Raw genomic sequence first — 17,441 nt, forward strand, 5'->3', positions numbered from 1 at the left:
GGCCTCATTGTGAAGCCGAGACCCACTAGCCGTGGGAAGCGCACACACTTCTGAATGAATGATAATGTTAAAATCAAAAGGTGTCGTCCAACTCACACACCCGGCGACGGCTCGCTTACAGTGACGGAGCCTCCTCTCGAAGGCCATGCTTTTATTTGATACAAGCGCCGGAAGCGAATTGGATTGCTGAAAATTGTTATCTTGCCCAAATATTGAGCGCGGAAGCCGCTGACAGGGCGCTGAAATCCAATCCGAAGTTCTTAACCTAGCCGAATTCTGTGGAGTGTTCTGTGCTGTCCCCGGCTTCAGCTGCGCGCTTGGTTGAATGGATTGTGCGAAATACTGCGTCCGACAGTTCTTGCAGTTAGTATTGGTGTGCCGCTGTGGGCCTTTGGAATGTGATCGGTGTCACTTCGTGTGAATCCGCGTGTGGAATTTCCATCGACAGGTCAGTGGAATGACGCGTCATGCCAACTAGTTCTGTCATTGGCCGGGTCTGTGTTTCAGTGCTCAATACTTCTTTTGTGGTTGTTTCCCCGCGCACGAGCTTTTGAACCGCTTGTGCGTGAGATATATGGATTGCTGGTGCGTAAATATGACGACTACAGAATTACTACAGAAAACTTCGAACATGATAGCTTCATTAAGTCAGAACATAGCCATCACTGCTATAATAACGTGAGCTTACCATTGAGAATGTAAAGCGCGGCGTTCGCAAGGTGCTGAGCGCGTCGCTCGAGATTCTCTCTTCAATTATCTTCGCAGTTTAAAGTAAGCGTTTCGAAGAAGCGCATATTCATTTCACTGCATGGCGCAGACATTCAACGCGCCGGTTGCTCGTGCGTCGTCGCCTAGTAGACGCCGTCTCTGTGCCTCATGCTCATCTATTTTGTATGGCCTCCATGACTGTCCACGGCTCGGAGATCGGAAGCTTACTTGTGGTTTTTACTTTTGCGTTGGGATGGCGCTTCCAGTTCAATTAAATCTGGATTAGATCGTCCTCCGAACTTGCCTGAACCGTCATGATGTCACTGCATCGTGTAATCTCTTAGAATTATGAACAAAATTTTGAGACAGTACTCCCGGGCCTTACAGCGAAGCTGTTTGGGTGAGTAGAAGCTTTCAAAATCTTTATACACGTGTTTTCGCGGTGTCGCGAAAGAACTGCATTATTCGCCGAGGATATTGGCCTCGAGCTCCACCACTGGAAAAGCTGGCGCCACCGTCGCCGTGACGTGCTATTAGGGATCACGTGGACATAGCGGCCGCGTCGGCTGCTTCGGGAGCGCCGAAGCGAGCTGAAAACGACACTAAAATCCCTCATACGCTGCGGTCCTCATTTAGTGGCGAGATTTTCCCGCTTCGAGTGTCTCCTTTACAACGCTTGAAAGTACTACGATAGGTAGTGGCTTCGTTTGAAGGCGCGCAACATGGTAGGCTATTGCTCGGTGTCGCAGTGCCGGACGTACGCAACGGAGCCCGGTGTCAGCGTTATTCACACGTAGCCGCAGGACAAGAAGCTGCGTGAAGCTTGGCTCGCAAAACATAAAACCGGCAAACAGTCATCGGCTACAACACGGGTATACAGCAAGCACAGACGCGACGAAGATTTCTGCTACAGCGCCGGGTCTGCGATGTTCGGAAAACGCGCACTGAGACTCTCGCCCGAGTCCGCTGCCCGACTAATGTCATGACGGTTTGGTCTATGAACTTGTCGATGCTATAGATACTGGCAAGTTTAGTGGAGCGGAAAGGGAGCGGTAAGAAGCACATTATTAAAGAGTATGGTATAAGGTCATGTTTGTGTTATGAATTAATGCACTGGATTACAAAGAAGAAGCAGTGGGAAATCGCACTCTGAGAACACCGATAAACATACAGTGCGACGCAACTCGAGAAATAATATTGAAATGTCCAAGAATTTAGAAGAAAAAAAAAATGATTTAATCGTCGCGACGGCTCATCCCCGTAGGCGTCAAAGTTTCTAAAATGAAATTATTTTTTAACAGCTCTGATAGCGCCGACGCAACAATGGTTGCTTCTATACTCTCAAATGCTCATATTCTGCGCCCTAAAGCTCATGGCAGGGTGCGAAAACGCGCACGCGGCGAAAGCGAAACAGTGCGCGGACAAGCATGCAGACGCGCCGTCGGTCGCTGCGAATCTGTGCGACCGCTGCATTGAGGCTTTATTCTGTTACGCTCAATTTATTTATACAAATACTATAAGAGCATATTTCACATAGTTTGCTCTCAGCGTTTACCTACCTTTCACGCAAGAAGCCGGTTCGGAAGACTCCATCGCGGCGACCGCGCGCAGTGGCGTTCACTGTACGCATTCGGTAAAGAGATAGCGTCTGTAAACGATTCTGTGCTTTCAGTTTGCCCAAGATTACTATTTAGACAGTAAAAAACTTCTCTCGTTTCGAAAGTACTTACAGAAATGTCTGGGAGAGCTCGCGCGTGGTGTTTTCAGTGAGCGCTGACAGCAAAACCTATGAGGAGCGCGCCGCGTGATCCCTCATACCACGCCAGCGAGGCGCTTCCGATAGATGGCGACTCCGTAACTCCTCGCCGCCAATATTGAGAAAGAATGTGCAGCATTAGAGGTACTGGGCCGGAAAATGTTGAGGTGTGGGGGTTGAGTGGATCTGAATTAATATCGTCCAGCACTCGTTTGTCTGTTCACAGGCGCGATCTGAAACGGTTAGAAAGTTTGCCCGCTTCCCAAGGAGAAGCAGAAGGGACTGCAATTTTAAGTTCAAAGCGAATGAGGGCCTTGTTGGGGCTGACGTGTATCGAACATGACCTATACAGGCATTCGACTACCTTGCAAGCATAGAAAAGCCAGGCACGAATTTAGCCGAAATTCTGAATGAACCATACGTCCGTCCCACATTGTTGACAGCAGAAGTTTCGTCTATTAACGCAGTTTCATTGCGATGGCAATTATATGGAAACTGCAGGCGCATTTCAGCTGTAGGCGTCGCTGTGATGATCTGCATGGGTGAAAGCGTGTGAAGGTGAGCCGTAGGGACGAGTTGCCGGCGCTCGTGTGTCTTGAAAGAGGTCGGCGACGTGGCCAAGGTGCACGCCGGTGCGGGCCTCATCTTCCGAGCGATCTGCGATGTCAGCAGAGTGCGCGTAGTGCCGGTAGCTTCGTATGCGCTGTGCTTGCGACGTTTCGTACGTGTTGAGGCGACAGATGCACAGGGGTCAATTGGCTCGCGGCCGCGAATCCGAACTCCAGCGCTTGCACAGACAGATTCCACTGTCATGGAGCGATGTGTGTTCATGTTTACCTGCGCGCGCCTGACATCGTGCTGGTTAACTTAGTTAAAACACGTTGACGGGCTAGCTGGTTTGAATGCACGATGGAATGTGTAAGCGCGACTGAACAAGGACGTACAAAGAAGCGCACATACAAAGACAGCACTGTCTTGTCCGTTTGGCTGTTTCTTCCTATGTCCTCGTTGAGTCAGGCATGCAGATTCTGTCATTGTTAATTTAGTTAGTAAGAGAATGTTTGCAACTTCACACGGCCGATAAAACTACTGTCCTTACTTCGTGTAGTTATATACTAATTTGCTATCGCAATCGGTGCTTCGCCTTTCGGGTGGAACTGGGATCTTTTTTTCTTTAAGTGCATTGTTGGCATTTCGAGGGATGGGGAGGGGGTATCGTATGTGTGATGCCTGGAAATAGTTTCAGCAGCGTGAGTTAAATACAGCCCTTGCGAAAAAAAAAAAAAGCTCCTTAAACAGCAAATGTACGTCCATTTTACTCAAGGTTTCCTAGTTGGCCGAGAGAACTCGACGTGAGACAGAGTTTGCATTTAGTGAAATGAAATGGGGCAGCAGAAGTGTATTGTCTGGCAAAAGTTTGAAGTTCGTAGCTCGATTCCGAGGTTTGCACATTACCGAACCCTTGTTTCTCCGGTATTTACGTAAGTTACACGAAGTTCATTGTATACGTCGCTCTGTCCTTGCTCGGTACTGCCGTCTGTCGGGCGCCGTTTTACACACCGACGGCAGCAAAGGGTAAAGCCCCTTAAGCTTCGTAATGTAGCGGCACGCTTTGGAGAATGCCGCCTCCTCCTCGTGCGTTCAGGCGGAGGCCGACGCCTTGTCGTAGGCCTAATAGCATCACGTGGGCCCTCGCGCCGTGCATAAGCGCCATTTTTGCTCGAGAAGTGCCTACGCTGTGGCGAGGAGTGCATGCTGGCGTCGTTGCTACGCTCGAGCAGTGCAGGCGGCGCCACGGTCGAGGAGGGAGCGTGAAAGAGAAAAGAAACGAGGAGGAGAGGAGGTGGAGGAGGAGAGTGTCGCCACTTCACGAAGTTTAAGGGGCCTTAGATGTGTCAATTGCGTCCGCTTCAGATGTGCTATTAGGTGCAGTTTGCAGATTCGTGGTAGAATATTTTATTGGCGAGTTAGAGTTGTCAACATGTCTTCCGTTTTCTAAGCATTTGTGATATTCAGCAGTTACTATATAAAAAAATATTAATGGCCTAAATAAAAATTTCGTATCCTGCCATAGGTTTTCACTTTGTCTTTTAAGTTCGTGCACTGGTTGCCCAGAAAAATGACTTCTCCTGTCCATTCCCACGTATCTAAACAGGAGCCTCACCTTCCCATCCAAGCTCAACGTTCACCTTAAAGCGTTTACGGGAATTTCACAGTGCTTTACACTGTCCTTAGTGATCTCACACCGAGCATACATTAGCGGGAACTGATCGAAGTTTTAGTGTAAACTGTGGCGAACATTATAGGAAGCTTCAGTTTGGGCACAACACCAATTCCACCTTTTCAACTTCATGTAAAACGCAGAAACGTTTTTCTAAGGTAACCACTGGGCCTCATCTCAATGAAATTTGTTGCATTTGTGAGAGGAAGTTAAACTCTAATCACTGTTGGAATCGGAATTCCGATTTAGGGCCTGCATATATGAAAAAGAATTGTGAAAAATTGGTAAGCGTCAAAAAAATGTGCGAGCACGAAGCTTACTATATATTCGTAGCTGGGCACCTAGAACAGATATCGCAGTTCTGTAAATTCTATTCATCACAGCATTCAATGCGGACAAATTTGATGTAGGATTTTGTCTCACGTGAAACTGTTTACCTTGTTTACAAGGGTCGTGCGAAAGTCCTACTCACATGTTGGCGATAAATTTGAGAGCCATGCGTATTACATCAGTTTTGTGCGCTTTAGATGTACTATTGGATACAATTTACAAAATTGTAATATCGTTCTTCATTGCTGACTTAGAGTTAACTTTATTGTTTCGCTTCTACAGATTTGTGATCTTTTAAATTCTTATCAGGTCATTGACGGCGTCAGTCAAGAATACGCCACCAACAGTCACTAGATTTTAACTTTTTCTTCTAAATGCAACACACCTCAAAAGTTTGGTGCCGTGGTTACTGAGAAAAACGGTTTCTCCTTTTCCATGTGTTCAGACATAGACCCCGAGCTAAAGCCTCCTCTTAAGAGGAAGCTTTAGCTCGGATGCCTCTCACCCGCCGTGGTTGCTCAGTGCATGGCTATGGTGTTAGGCTGCTGAGCACAAGGTCGCGGGATCGAATCCAGGCCACGGCGGCCACATTTCGATGGGGGCGAAATGCGAAAACAACCGTGTACTTAGATTTAGGTGCACGTTACAGAACCCCAGGTGGTCTAAATTTCCGGAGTCCTCCACTACGGCGTGCCTCAGAATCGGAAAGTGGTTTTGGCACGTAAAACCCCATAATTTAATTTTTTTTTCGGGTGCTCCTATCTAAGTACATGTAAAAGGAGACTTCGTTTTTCTCGGCAAACACTTAACCAAATTTGACGAGGTTTGTTGCATTTAAAAGAAAAGCTTAAACTGTAGTGACTGTTGGTTTCGAATTTTCGATTTAGGTCGTCAATCTTTTAATAAAAATTGGCAAAAATCGAAAATTTTCAGAAAACGAAACTATCAAGTTTACAACTCTCAACCCAGCAACAAAAAATAAGAATACAATTCCGTGAATTTCATCTAATATTGAATCTAAAGCGGATAACGTTGACATGTTACACGTGAATCTCAAAAAAAATTTTGTAATATGCAAATACCGCTTTTTCAGAACCCTTGTAAGCAACGTCACAAATTCACGTAAGATGTAAAATGACATATCGAATTTGTGCGCTTTCAATGATCTAATGGATGCCGTGTACAGAACTACCATATCTGTTCTTGATGCAGAGCTATGAATTTGTAAACTTCTTGCTTCTACTTTTTTCAAGCTTTCGAATTTTTGAAAATTCTTGTAACAAAATTCAGGATATAAATCGAAATTCCGCTTCCAACAGTCACTAGAATTTAGTTTGCTCTCTCAAATGCAACAAATGTAAGTGAAATTGGTCCAGGGGTTATCTCAGAAAAGCCTTTTTGCGTTTTACATGTATTTGAATAGGCCGCGTCGAAGTTGGGCCCGAGCTAAGGCTTCCCCTTAAGCGGAACATTGGAAATAAAACTGAATCGTCATCCCCCCCCCCCTGTTTTCATGCGGTTTACGAGGTTCGTAGGAAACAGCGCTGATGTACTTAGGGAACTAATGGACGCACCTTGTTTGCACTGGATGAAATAAAAATTGCCGATTTCACGAAATATAAATATCACTCATAGCCTATCCCTTAGGGTACATCACGGGTCACGTATAGGCGATGTTTACTCTGTGAGTTAGTTGTGGATTTCGCCGTAAAAAACGTATGCAAATTCTATGGTGCTTTATGAGTGTGTTTTACGAACGGCGCAGCAGTTTGCCCGTTGCCCTGGGAGAGCAATAAACGCCACGAAGATCAGTCTAGTACTAAACGGAGGACCACTGACGCCAATGTGCTCGCGAGTTGAAATGTGTGTGCGCAAATTACAGCCTTTGTAAAATTAAAGCTTCGTTATTCAATTGCTGGAAGGCTTTGTATGTGGGCAAGGATTTCAACGTGCGAGTCATATGCGGGAATTGAAAGTCCCGTCGCAACTTTTCAAAAGAAGCTGCTTTGCTGGAAATGTGGCTGTGATTCTGCAAGGTTACGCAAATCTGCTATCTATATTTTTGGGATAAATACTTTAGAATAATATTTTTCTAAAGTACTTACAAAAAAACGTTGCGTTGTGTCCCGTCTTTTTCTTTCGTCGTCCATACGGTACTGTGCAAATAACGCCGTACCAAGTAGTCCACCAGTCTGTCCTTTTGAAAAATATTTTGTACATAACTTTGCTTTGTTCTTGCTAAAATTTTGTACCGAGATTGTATTTTATGGTCCCCATCGCACAATGTAACACTGAGGTAATTGCCTGATTTGTCAGGAAAAAAAAAGAAATGAAAGGAAAGAAAATGGATGTTGCCTTCGACGGCGCCTCTCGCAGTAGGCAATGTTCAAATCGTGGCAGCTTTGGTGTTAGGTGGTCAATTCTGGCGTCTGCAGTAGAGCCTTCAAGATTTGTTACCATATTGCTGAGAACCAAAATAGCACAAAAGAAAAAAACGGAAGAAGAAAAAGAGTGAAACACAACGCTGACTTGTAACTGTAGATGTATTTTCCGCGACACAATATATACACAGAGATAACGGAGGTGTGCAAGGAAGGGAAGACGAGAAGCAGCCAAAACAAGCAGGGGAAGACTGCGGTAGTGGGGAGGGGGGTAGACGAGACGCCACCACTATTCGCTGGTAGGCTTGATGCTGACAAGGAACAGCAGCCACACGAGGGCAAACTCTTTTTCTGTTTTGACAAAGCAGGCAAGTAAGAATGCCAAGTGTTGTATTGAACGATCGGGAGCATAATACCTTGCTGCAAAATATGATCAAGAAGCATTTAAGGGGAAAAGAAGAAAAAAAAAACAGGTCACCGTAATTCTGTCGACGTCAGTACTGAATGCTGGTAGCACTAAACTTCAGCACGTGCTGGAATGTAATGTTTTCTTCTGTGTACCGCGGTATCCGCAGGAAAGGTGTCGCATGCTTTGGGAGTATGGCTTCGGCAGAGAGGATGGCAACGATAATACGTCAATTTGGAGATCCCGACGACCTCGTCCACAGCGAGGGCCTCGTCGCGCTGAAGCTGGAAAGCGCGTGGACGACAGGGAAACCTTCGGCGCCGAGCGGAATCGTGCTCAACGAAGAGAAACGGCGAGTGACCATGAGCCCGCAGGACTTGGTGACCAACAGCAACTTGGTTGGCAGTTTGCAAGTCACGGCAGCGCTTTTCGCCGGGTGCCAGGAGTTCAACGAGTCCAGCCCTGTTCTCGAAGCTGCCCAGAAGGCCTTGAAGAATGTGCCCACACTTGTCATAGTTCATAACAGGTGAGCGTGTCAGCATTCCTTCGGCGAATGCTCGCATATCTTTTTCCATTAGGAACGAGCCAGAATAACTTCAGACAGAAGCTTACGCGTTTCTTTTTCGTGTTCTTTGCTTGTGTTTCTTGGACGTAAGCAGCACTTTCTTTCACGGAACGCTGGTTAAACAGTTGAGTTGAGTTGAGTTGAGTGGTTGTAGGCTACTGGTGGGATTAGCCTTGCAGTAGCTGCCGGCAATTGCTCCACCGTAGCGACACTTAAAATACATAAATCATATAAATCAGACACAGACCTCACAACTACACTACACATAGTCACACCTAAGGTCACCATGTGGAGGCCAAATCCGTGTCCTGCAGGTAATTTAAAAGAAGGCGAGAAACCTCCTTCCTATCTAACCGGTTCCCGCGCGGGAAAACAATGTCCTGTATAGAACTGTGGGGAATTCCTGTCCTCTTGAGGGACCCGAATAACACGCTCCTTTCCGCGTCATACAGAGTACAGCACATAAGGTAATGTTCTATGTCACCGCACACACCACACGTTGAACATAATGGTGACAACGCCAGGCCAGTCTTACACATCCACGCAGGGGTACGAGCAGAGCCCGTGCGAATGCGGAGCAGTAAAGTGGCTTGGTTTCTTTTGAGACCCTTAGTCACACATGGCTTGTGAGGTGAGCTCCACAAAGAGTGGAAGTGGCACGACACCGCTTCTCTGAAGAGTCTCTTGTCCTCTTGAGGCACTTTTCTCAAAGGATTCCCAGACAGCGCTCTATGGGCAAGGCTGTCCGCCATCTCGTTGCCTATGATACCTATGTGCGAGGGCACCCATTGGAATCGTATGGAGAAGCCTTTGATAAGGAGAGTGTGCACCGAGCGTAGGGAGCTTAGACATAAAGCATCAGTAGGGAACCCATACTCTAACCTTTGAAGGGCGGATTTCGAATCTGTAAGAATGACTACGGGTTGAGGCGTACAAAGCCGTAGCTTTTTTAGGGCTGCCTCAATGGCAACGCTTTCGGCCGTTGTGGAGGACACGACTGTAGTGAAGCGAACCGACCAATCATACTTTAAAGCGGGAATATGAAAAGCAGCTGCACTAGATCCTCTGACCTTGTCCACAGAGCCATCAGTAAAAATTTGAAGATGACGTGCATATTCAGTTTCAAGATGTTCCAGTACGAGCGAACGTGTTGCCGCCAAAGGAGAACTCCGCTTAGCACGAACGTGAGGAATTGTCAACGAACAATCGAGGCTCGCGAAAGACCAAGGTGGATTCAACCTCTTAGTTCGACCTCTAGCGTCAAGACCCAGGTAACCAATAGTATTAAGGGCCAAGTACGCTCGGGACTCGGATCTCTTTCGAAGGCTCTGTAGAAGGGCTCGACCGGCTATCGTCTGTTTGAGGCGGCCAATTTGCATCAATAGCCTTTGTGAAGCGACTAGGCTAAGAGGTCTCGATAGAGACTCATAAAGTACTGCATTATTAGGAGCAGACTGCGGAACGCCAAGAGCCCTCCTTAGGCCCTTTCTGTGCAAAACCTCAAGTCGTTCCAGCTGTGATAGTGAGGGGGAAATTAAAGGGAGCTGGTACATTATTCGACTCGTCACTAGTGCATCGTGCAGCCTGACCATTGAAGAAGGGTGATTTCCCCATTGCTCACTTGCAACTCTACGGATCACATTGAGACGCGGAGATAGTGATGTCACAATAGAGTCCACAGCTCGTCGCCACTGTAGACGGTAGTCAATAATTACGCCCAAAAAGCGTTTGTACTTCAATTGACGAAGGCAAGATTGATCAATGTCTATCTTCAGCCGCGCATACCGTCTTCCTCTACCTGGAAACATGATGAAGCGAGATTTTTCCACCGAGAGAGTCAACCCTACACCTTGAAGGTAATTTTGAACTGAAAGTAAGGCCTGTCGAGCTATCAGAGCTAAACGCTTGTGTTGATATCCGCTTAACCAAATACAAATGTCGTCCGCGTATATCGACATATGGATATGCCTGCAATGTTTTTGCACTTCAGCGGGAAGACCAGCCATTACAACATTAAACAGCGTCGGGGAAAGAACACTTCCCTGAGGTACACCTCGCGATACCGCCCTTTCGGTGCTTATGGTACTTCCTAACCGCACTTGGATTTTACGATCACTGATAAGTGAGTGAATGAAGCGCAGAAGATAGCCCTGTACGCCTATGTCCATCAAGCTATTTAGTACTGAACTTTGAAGTACGTTATCATAAGCCTTTGATACGTCTAGGAAAATAGCTAGTGTTGAGAGGCCGAAAGCTCTTTGATGTTCAATGTGGCTTATCAAGTCCAAGACGCTATCTTGCGCGCTTAGACCTGTGCGGAATCCAGTCATGCATGTTGGCAGAGCCCTTCTATCTTCAAGCCACCATGATAAACGCTTACTTGCCAGCTTCTCCATGAGCTTAGCCACACACGACGTCAATGATACAGGTCGATACGAGGCCAAGTCTGTCATTTCTTTGCCGGGTTTCAGCACTGGGACAACACAAGCCACCTTCCATGAAGGAGGGACGTCGCCAGTCTCCCATACTCGATTGAGAAAGCTTAGGAGCATCTTCCGGTGTTCTAGAGGTAGGTTCTGCATCATCTGGTTGGTAATGTCGTCAGGACCTGGTGCACATCGACGCCGCAGGCTGCTGAGTGCTGTCTGTAGCTCTCGAAGTGTGAACGGGGCGTCCATAACAGACGTTCCATTCAGGAACCTTTGCGCAGCGCGCAGAAGGGCGGAGCGACAAATGATGCGGAAGAAGGACGACAGATCCTTGAAGACGACCTATAACAGGCTTAACTCTGCCATTCGTCGCCATACGAACAAGCTCTGTAGGTCGCAGTGGGCGTCCTTCTGCGCCAGCTTGTCTGTTTTTTCACCAATGACGAGAATTTGGCGAGTCATTGGCAGCCTTGCTGGTGATTCTCGTCCTCGTAAGCCTTTCGAAGCGCTTGCACTGCTAAAGCAGAAACCTCTCGCTTGCTTGGCAGAGGAATTTGCAGATGCATTTGTACGTGCAAGCGCAGGAATTCATCAGTGCTGGTTAAACAAAACATGCACGCTCCCATAGGTTTCAGGAGGGTAATGTATACCTTTCACTTTGGGAGTTTGTACACAGTTTGTACGCTTTGTTCGCTTGTACGCTGTACGCTTTCACAGTTTGTGCGCTGGAACGATTCGTAAGAAGAGGCATGCTGATCGGCACAGCGGAAATTAAACTTACGAAAGTGACCTGCCAGTAATGAACTGTGCCTAAATACTTAAAGCTTTGCGAATTCTACCTTTGATTTCATGGACCGCATTCAGTCGTCTAGAAGTCGCTCACTCAGGGTCAACTTGAATGCCATTGTGGTACGGGCATGCGTTTGTGAACTGTTGCAACATTAGCACAGTGCCACCACTCGATTGTTTTGCTAGACCTTAGCTCTCTTTTGCTGGGATTCACCCAAAGTTCACCAGTTAGCCGCTCGAAGAACGGACATGGATAAGAATAGACGCGACACTGGCGGTGCTTTTGAACTGAACATTAAATGTGGACGCGTGAGAAATATACACTATGCGTCAAGACATACACGTACGGAGCACGTGAAAACTATTCCAAAAGCTCCTGTACGTGAAACACGCGTGGTTAAACGATTCAGGTGTTACATTAATACTGTGTTTCCTTGCGTGAGTGGTGCCAGGATTTATATCCCTAACATACGGATGAACTACAGTTTTCTGAGGTAAGCCTCCTTGCGTTACCGCCGAGCGCAGGAGATTCGCCGGTGACACACTGTGTGGCCCGACCTCCTTTGTACGTTTTCAGTAAGAGACTACACAAAACACATGCCGCTGCTTCTTTAAACCTAAAGTCGCATATGACTCGACACTAGCAATCATAATTGTGCAAACGGCTACGATGGTTTGGCTACGAATAGATTGAGAGTGGCGACGTTGCTAAATTGATTTTGCAAGCAATGAAATTATTCATCGAGCATTGCGTTCTGTCAAGCTTTTATTTTTTTTTGAAAAGCTGCGTGCAACGTTTTGTGTTTAGGCCCATTTCGAGGGACCCTTACCAAAGAGGAGGCACTCCTCTATCGGCTGCCACACTGCGTGAACGCTTTTCCCATTCTGCCCTAGTTTGTTGACAGGGTATGATTCAGCTATCTTTCGACCGTACTCCGACTCCGCCAGCTCTCTATCGTGCATTGTACATCACCAAAGATCACATTGGTGACGTGCAGAACGCGGCGGCAGCGGTAGCATTGCGATGGGAAGCGAAATGCGAAAACGTTTGCAAAGACGGCGTTTGCAAATCTAAAGACAGCGCTTCGCCTGTCTCAGTCACGTCCCGTTGTTCAGCGCTGTTACTCGTTTTCTTCAGACACGTATACCAACCAGCCCAAGTCAGCACGTTACTGCTCTTGTTCCGTGCATTGGTTGCACGTTAAAGAACCGTAGGTGCTCGAAATGCACGAGTCCGTCACTACGGCGTGCCTCGTAATCATGTCATTCTTTTTTGCACGTGAACAAACCCTACAATGATATTTTAACTCTCCTTGCGACTCGACTCTGTGATGGAACAATTTAAGTCGCGCCGCCAGAACCACGGCGCAAGCTCGGACGTTTCGGTACGCCTACGCGCCCGCGACCGTTGCAAAGAGCCTGTAGGAGGACGCAACAGTTAAAAACACACCCAGCCTTTGTACGCGCATTCTCGCCTCTCCTTCCGCGAGCGCGGCCGACGAAGTCCGCGCCTGTCCTCCGAGAAGCGTGGTGCTCCGGTGCGAACATAGAATTAGTCTCTCCTTCACCCCGGGCATTCGCGGCGCATCGCGCTTAAGCATCGGACTGCTGTGCTCGAGGAACCCTTGTGACGCGGCTGCGTTTGCGGCCAGCGCCAGAGAAACTTTAACGGATTTTTTTTTTTGTTTGTATGAAGAGCGCCTGTGAAAGAGGTCATGCCCACATTTTTTTTTTTAGACTGCGCTACATTTCGAGATCAGTCCACACTTTTGTTGCACTTTTGGTCTAACGTGCACTTAGATGTAAGTCCGCGAGTGTTCTTGCATTTAGGTAGCATCCAAATACGCCTACAGCGGCGGGGATTGAACCCGCGACCTCGAGCTCAGCAGCGCAATGCCCGAGTGATTGGGCTACCGTGGCGGATCCATGTGAAATATCGCTGGGTTGCAGTTTAAGTACGGAAAGTTAGTCGGGGCACCTATTCGCTAAATGCTCTTATGCTAGAATTGTTATTGAGAGATATAGATTTAGTCCGTCCTGATGCTGGACATATTAGTGAATACGGCTGGCCAAAGTAAAGCAGCACTTACGAACTAAAGGCGTTGCAATTTCATCTCCCGGTTTAGTAGTATTGAGTTCTTGCGCTGCGGAGATCGTGGTCAATTTGAAGGATACTATACCTGTTTTTTGAAGTTCGGGATGCTTATCCCTACCTGAACTGATGTGAAAATACGCGCATCTAAAGGTTACATGTAAAAGGGAATCATACAGACATTGGGCATGTCTTAGAGGTATGCTTTGTGTGTGCCAATCTAAATCGATGTGGTGAAAGTCAATGGACGTGGCCGTTCACCATTGGGACATGCTGGCTGAATGCAGGAGGCAGTATTCGAAAGACTAGCATTTTATTTCTTACTGGCAGGTTTGTATTCCAGGTCAATTTCTTTGATCTTGTTGTGTGTAAAGCCTATAATAAATAAATAGTAAAGATTCTTAACCGTCATTTAGAATAAGGCATCAAGGGCTACATCTGTTCCTATTTGCGCGTATTTCTTCATCGGCCAACCATAGCGTCTGACAGTCACGCCCCGAGTATGATACATGCACTCCACTGATACGACGTTAAGCTGCAATTTGGGCAGGTATGCCCCACCCAGCCGCAGTTACGTTTGTCTACACGTGCGCAATTGACTGGACGCTGTCAGCTAAGCTTACAATCTTCTCACCGTGAGTAGCGTTCACTAACGTTAGTATTTTAGACGCGTCTAAATAGAAGCTGTAGTGTTTATTTTCCTTAACCAGGCAACGTTCTCGGCCGACCAAACGCAGGAACCTCGCGTCCGATTTGGCAGCATGGTTTCCTGCGGTCACCACCCTCGTCCTGTACCACGACCTGAAGCTTCAGAATGACAAGGAGTTTAGAATGCAAGGACTCGTCAGTCAGTCGCACCTTGAGTGTTTACTCGGCACCACGCCAGCCATGGGCGCTGATCACCTGCTGATGATGCCCGTGACTTTCGTCAACCTTCTGTTCAACTGCCCTAAGGTAGGACGAGTTGCGTATTGTGTGCAATAATAATCACAGTGCTGGTAGCTTTTTCTTTGACAGGGTCATCGGGTTGCCGGCGGAAACGCGCAATTTTTAGCGGAGGGTCGCTAAATGTTGGTTATTGCGAATTACTCGGAGCTTAGTCTGTTCCATTTTAATTTTTGCTGTAGATGTCGTCAGCTCTTAGAAACTACGGTTCTTTATCCACCTCCTCCGGTTGCGCGCTAACGGCGTGAATGTGAAAAAAAGGAAAACAACCCCCGAATTTGTATAACTCTAACAGATCTTAAGTTTTGCTTCGTCTATAGAAAAGCATGCAAGTTTAATGTGCGCGGGCGGCTTAATTTTAAGCTCTTCTTAACGTATTTAGAATTAACAAGAAAGGAAGGCGCGTATTATCGCCCCGGTACAAAATGGTTGGTGGGCTTCACCGCCGCAGTCGCCGAAACTCATAGCTGACCTCCAACGCGGAGCCGGCAAAAGTCTAAGAAGAAAAAAAAATGCATATATATTTATAAAAATATAAACACGGGTTACTGACCAGATGAAAAACACGCACATAAGTTTCGTATTCGCCTGAGGTATACGCAAGACAACGTTTATTGTAAATCACCGATAAAATACCTTGACGGAGCCGAAGAGTTAGGTGCAGGATATCTTTAGAGAATGTTTACAAAGAAAGGTAGGCCAAGAGAAGATCACTGATTCGGACCACGCGCAATCATCTTCGTTGTCGTCGTCTTCGATCTGCGAAGCATCGCGTTCATCCATGTACGGATCGCTCCGTAAAAATTCGTTTCAAAGCGAAAATTCGGTAGTCAGGTTGTTTCGCTTTATTATCACTTGATAACGCCAACGCTATATCACACTGGCCTTCGGGCTGAAGGCCAGTGTGCTATAGCGTTGGCGTGATGAACAGGAGAGACGCTAGAATCAGGCAGAGTTGACAAACTGTCGTTAACTGGTACTCATGGGTGATGCACATTGAAGCTAAACTTCCTTGTTTACCATCCCGGACTTTCCCGACCGTGGCTGCCGCATGCTGCTGGTGCTGCCGCTTCTGCTAGTGCGTTATAGGGGGCGAGGACTTACGGAGTCGCCATTTGTCGAAAGCGCCTCCCTTGCGTAGTATATGAGGGATCACGCAGCGCTCTCCTCATAGGTTTGGCTTACGGCGCTCAATAAAAACACCACGTGGCAGCCCTCCTGGAGATCTTTGTCAGTACTCTCAAAACGAGGGAAGTTTTTTACTGTCAATAATAATCTTGGGCAAACTGAAAGTATAGAATTGCTTGCAGACGCTATTTGTTTACCGAATACGTACAGTGAACGCTACTGCGCGCGGTCGCCGCGATGGAGTATCCCGAACCGGCTTCTTGCGTGGAAGAAAGGCCAACGCTCAGAGTAAACTAGGTGAAATATGTTCTCATAATGTGCTGTCTGTATAAACGAATTGAGCGTAACAGAACGAATCCTCTGCGCAGCGACTCCACGGTTTCGCAGCGACCGACTGCGCGTCTGCATGCATGTCCAAATGTTTTGCTTTCACTGCGAGCTCGTTTTCGTACCGTGCCGTGGGCTTTAGGCCGCAGAATATAATTTGACAGTACACAAGTAACCATTGTCGAGTGGACGCTATCAGAGCTGTTAAAAAATAATTTTTTTATCTAGACTTCGTCCCCTACGGCGACTGTGATGCGCCGTCGCGACAATTCAGTATTTTTTTCTTCTAAATTCTAGGACGTTTCAATATAATTTCTCAAGTTGCGTCGCACTGTATGTTTATCGGTCTTTTCAGCGTGCGATTGATTTTCCTGTGCTTCTTTTACGTAGTCGTCATCATCAACTTATTTTATGTCCACTGCCAGGACTTCTCTCCCTGCGATCTCCAATTACCCCTCTTATGCGCCAACTGATTAAAACTAGCACCCGCAAATTTCCTAATTTCGTCGCACCACCTAATCTTTTGCCGTCCTCTACTGCGCTTCCCTTCTCTTGCTACCTATTCTGTCACCCTAATGGTCCAACGGTTATCTAATTTGCGCATTACATGACCTGCCCAGTGCCATTTTTTTTTCTCCTAATGTCTATTGAATATCGTCTATACCCGTTTACTCTCTGATTCAAACCGCTCCCTTTCTGTATCTTAAGGTTATGCCTAGCATTCTTCGTTCCATCGCTCTTTGCGCGGTCCTTAACTGGTTCTCAAGCTTCTTTGTCAGTCTCCAAGTCTCAGCACAATCTCCAATCTCAGCACTGGTAAAATGCAGTGATTGTATACTTTCCTTATCAATGATGGAGCCCGGTGTCAGCCTTATTCACACGTGGCTGCAGGACAAGAAGCTGCGTGAAGCTTGGCTCGCGAAACATAAAACCGGCAAACAGTCATCGGCTACAACTCGGGTATGCAGCAAGCACAGACGCGAGGAAGATTTCTGCTACGGCGCCGGGTCTGCTATGTTCGGAAAACGCGCACTGAGACGTTCGCCCGAGTCCTCTGCCCGACTAGTGTCCTCACGGTTTGGTCTATGAACTTGTCGAGGCTGTAGATACTGGCAAGTTCACCGAAGTGGAAAGGGAGCGGTAAGAAGCACATTATAAAAAAGCATGGCATATGGTCATGTTTGTGTTATTAATTAATGCACTGGATTACAAAAAAGAAGCAGTGGGAAATCGCACGCTGAGAACACCGATAAACATACAGTGCGACCCAACTCGAGAAATAATATTGAAACGCCCAAGAATTTAGAAGAAAAAAAAAAGATTGAATCGTCGCGACGGCACATCACAGTCCCCGTAGGCGTCGA

At 47.0% G+C, this 17,441-nt stretch overlaps 1 protein-coding gene across 1 annotated transcript in view; it reads left to right on the forward strand.

Annotated features, from left to right (window-relative positions):
• The first annotated feature begins 274 nt into the window (after positions 1–274).
• The window catches only part of LOC126543840 (uncharacterized), a 49,184-nt gene continuing 32,017 nt past the window's right edge, over positions 275–17,441 (forward strand). Inside the window, exons 1-3 of the mRNA XM_050190969.3 lie at positions 275–448; positions 7,972–8,328; positions 14,415–14,631. Of these exons, the coding sequence (XP_050046926.2) occupies positions 7,997–8,328; positions 14,415–14,631 (549 nt within the window). The 5' untranslated portion in view covers positions 275–448; positions 7,972–7,996. The remainder of the gene's footprint in view (positions 449–7,971; positions 8,329–14,414; positions 14,632–17,441) is intronic.

This window comes from Dermacentor andersoni, chromosome 10, assembly GCF_023375885.2.
Source record: "Dermacentor andersoni chromosome 10, qqDerAnde1_hic_scaffold, whole genome shotgun sequence".
NCBI lineage: Eukaryota > Metazoa > Arthropoda > Arachnida > Ixodida > Ixodidae > Dermacentor > Dermacentor andersoni.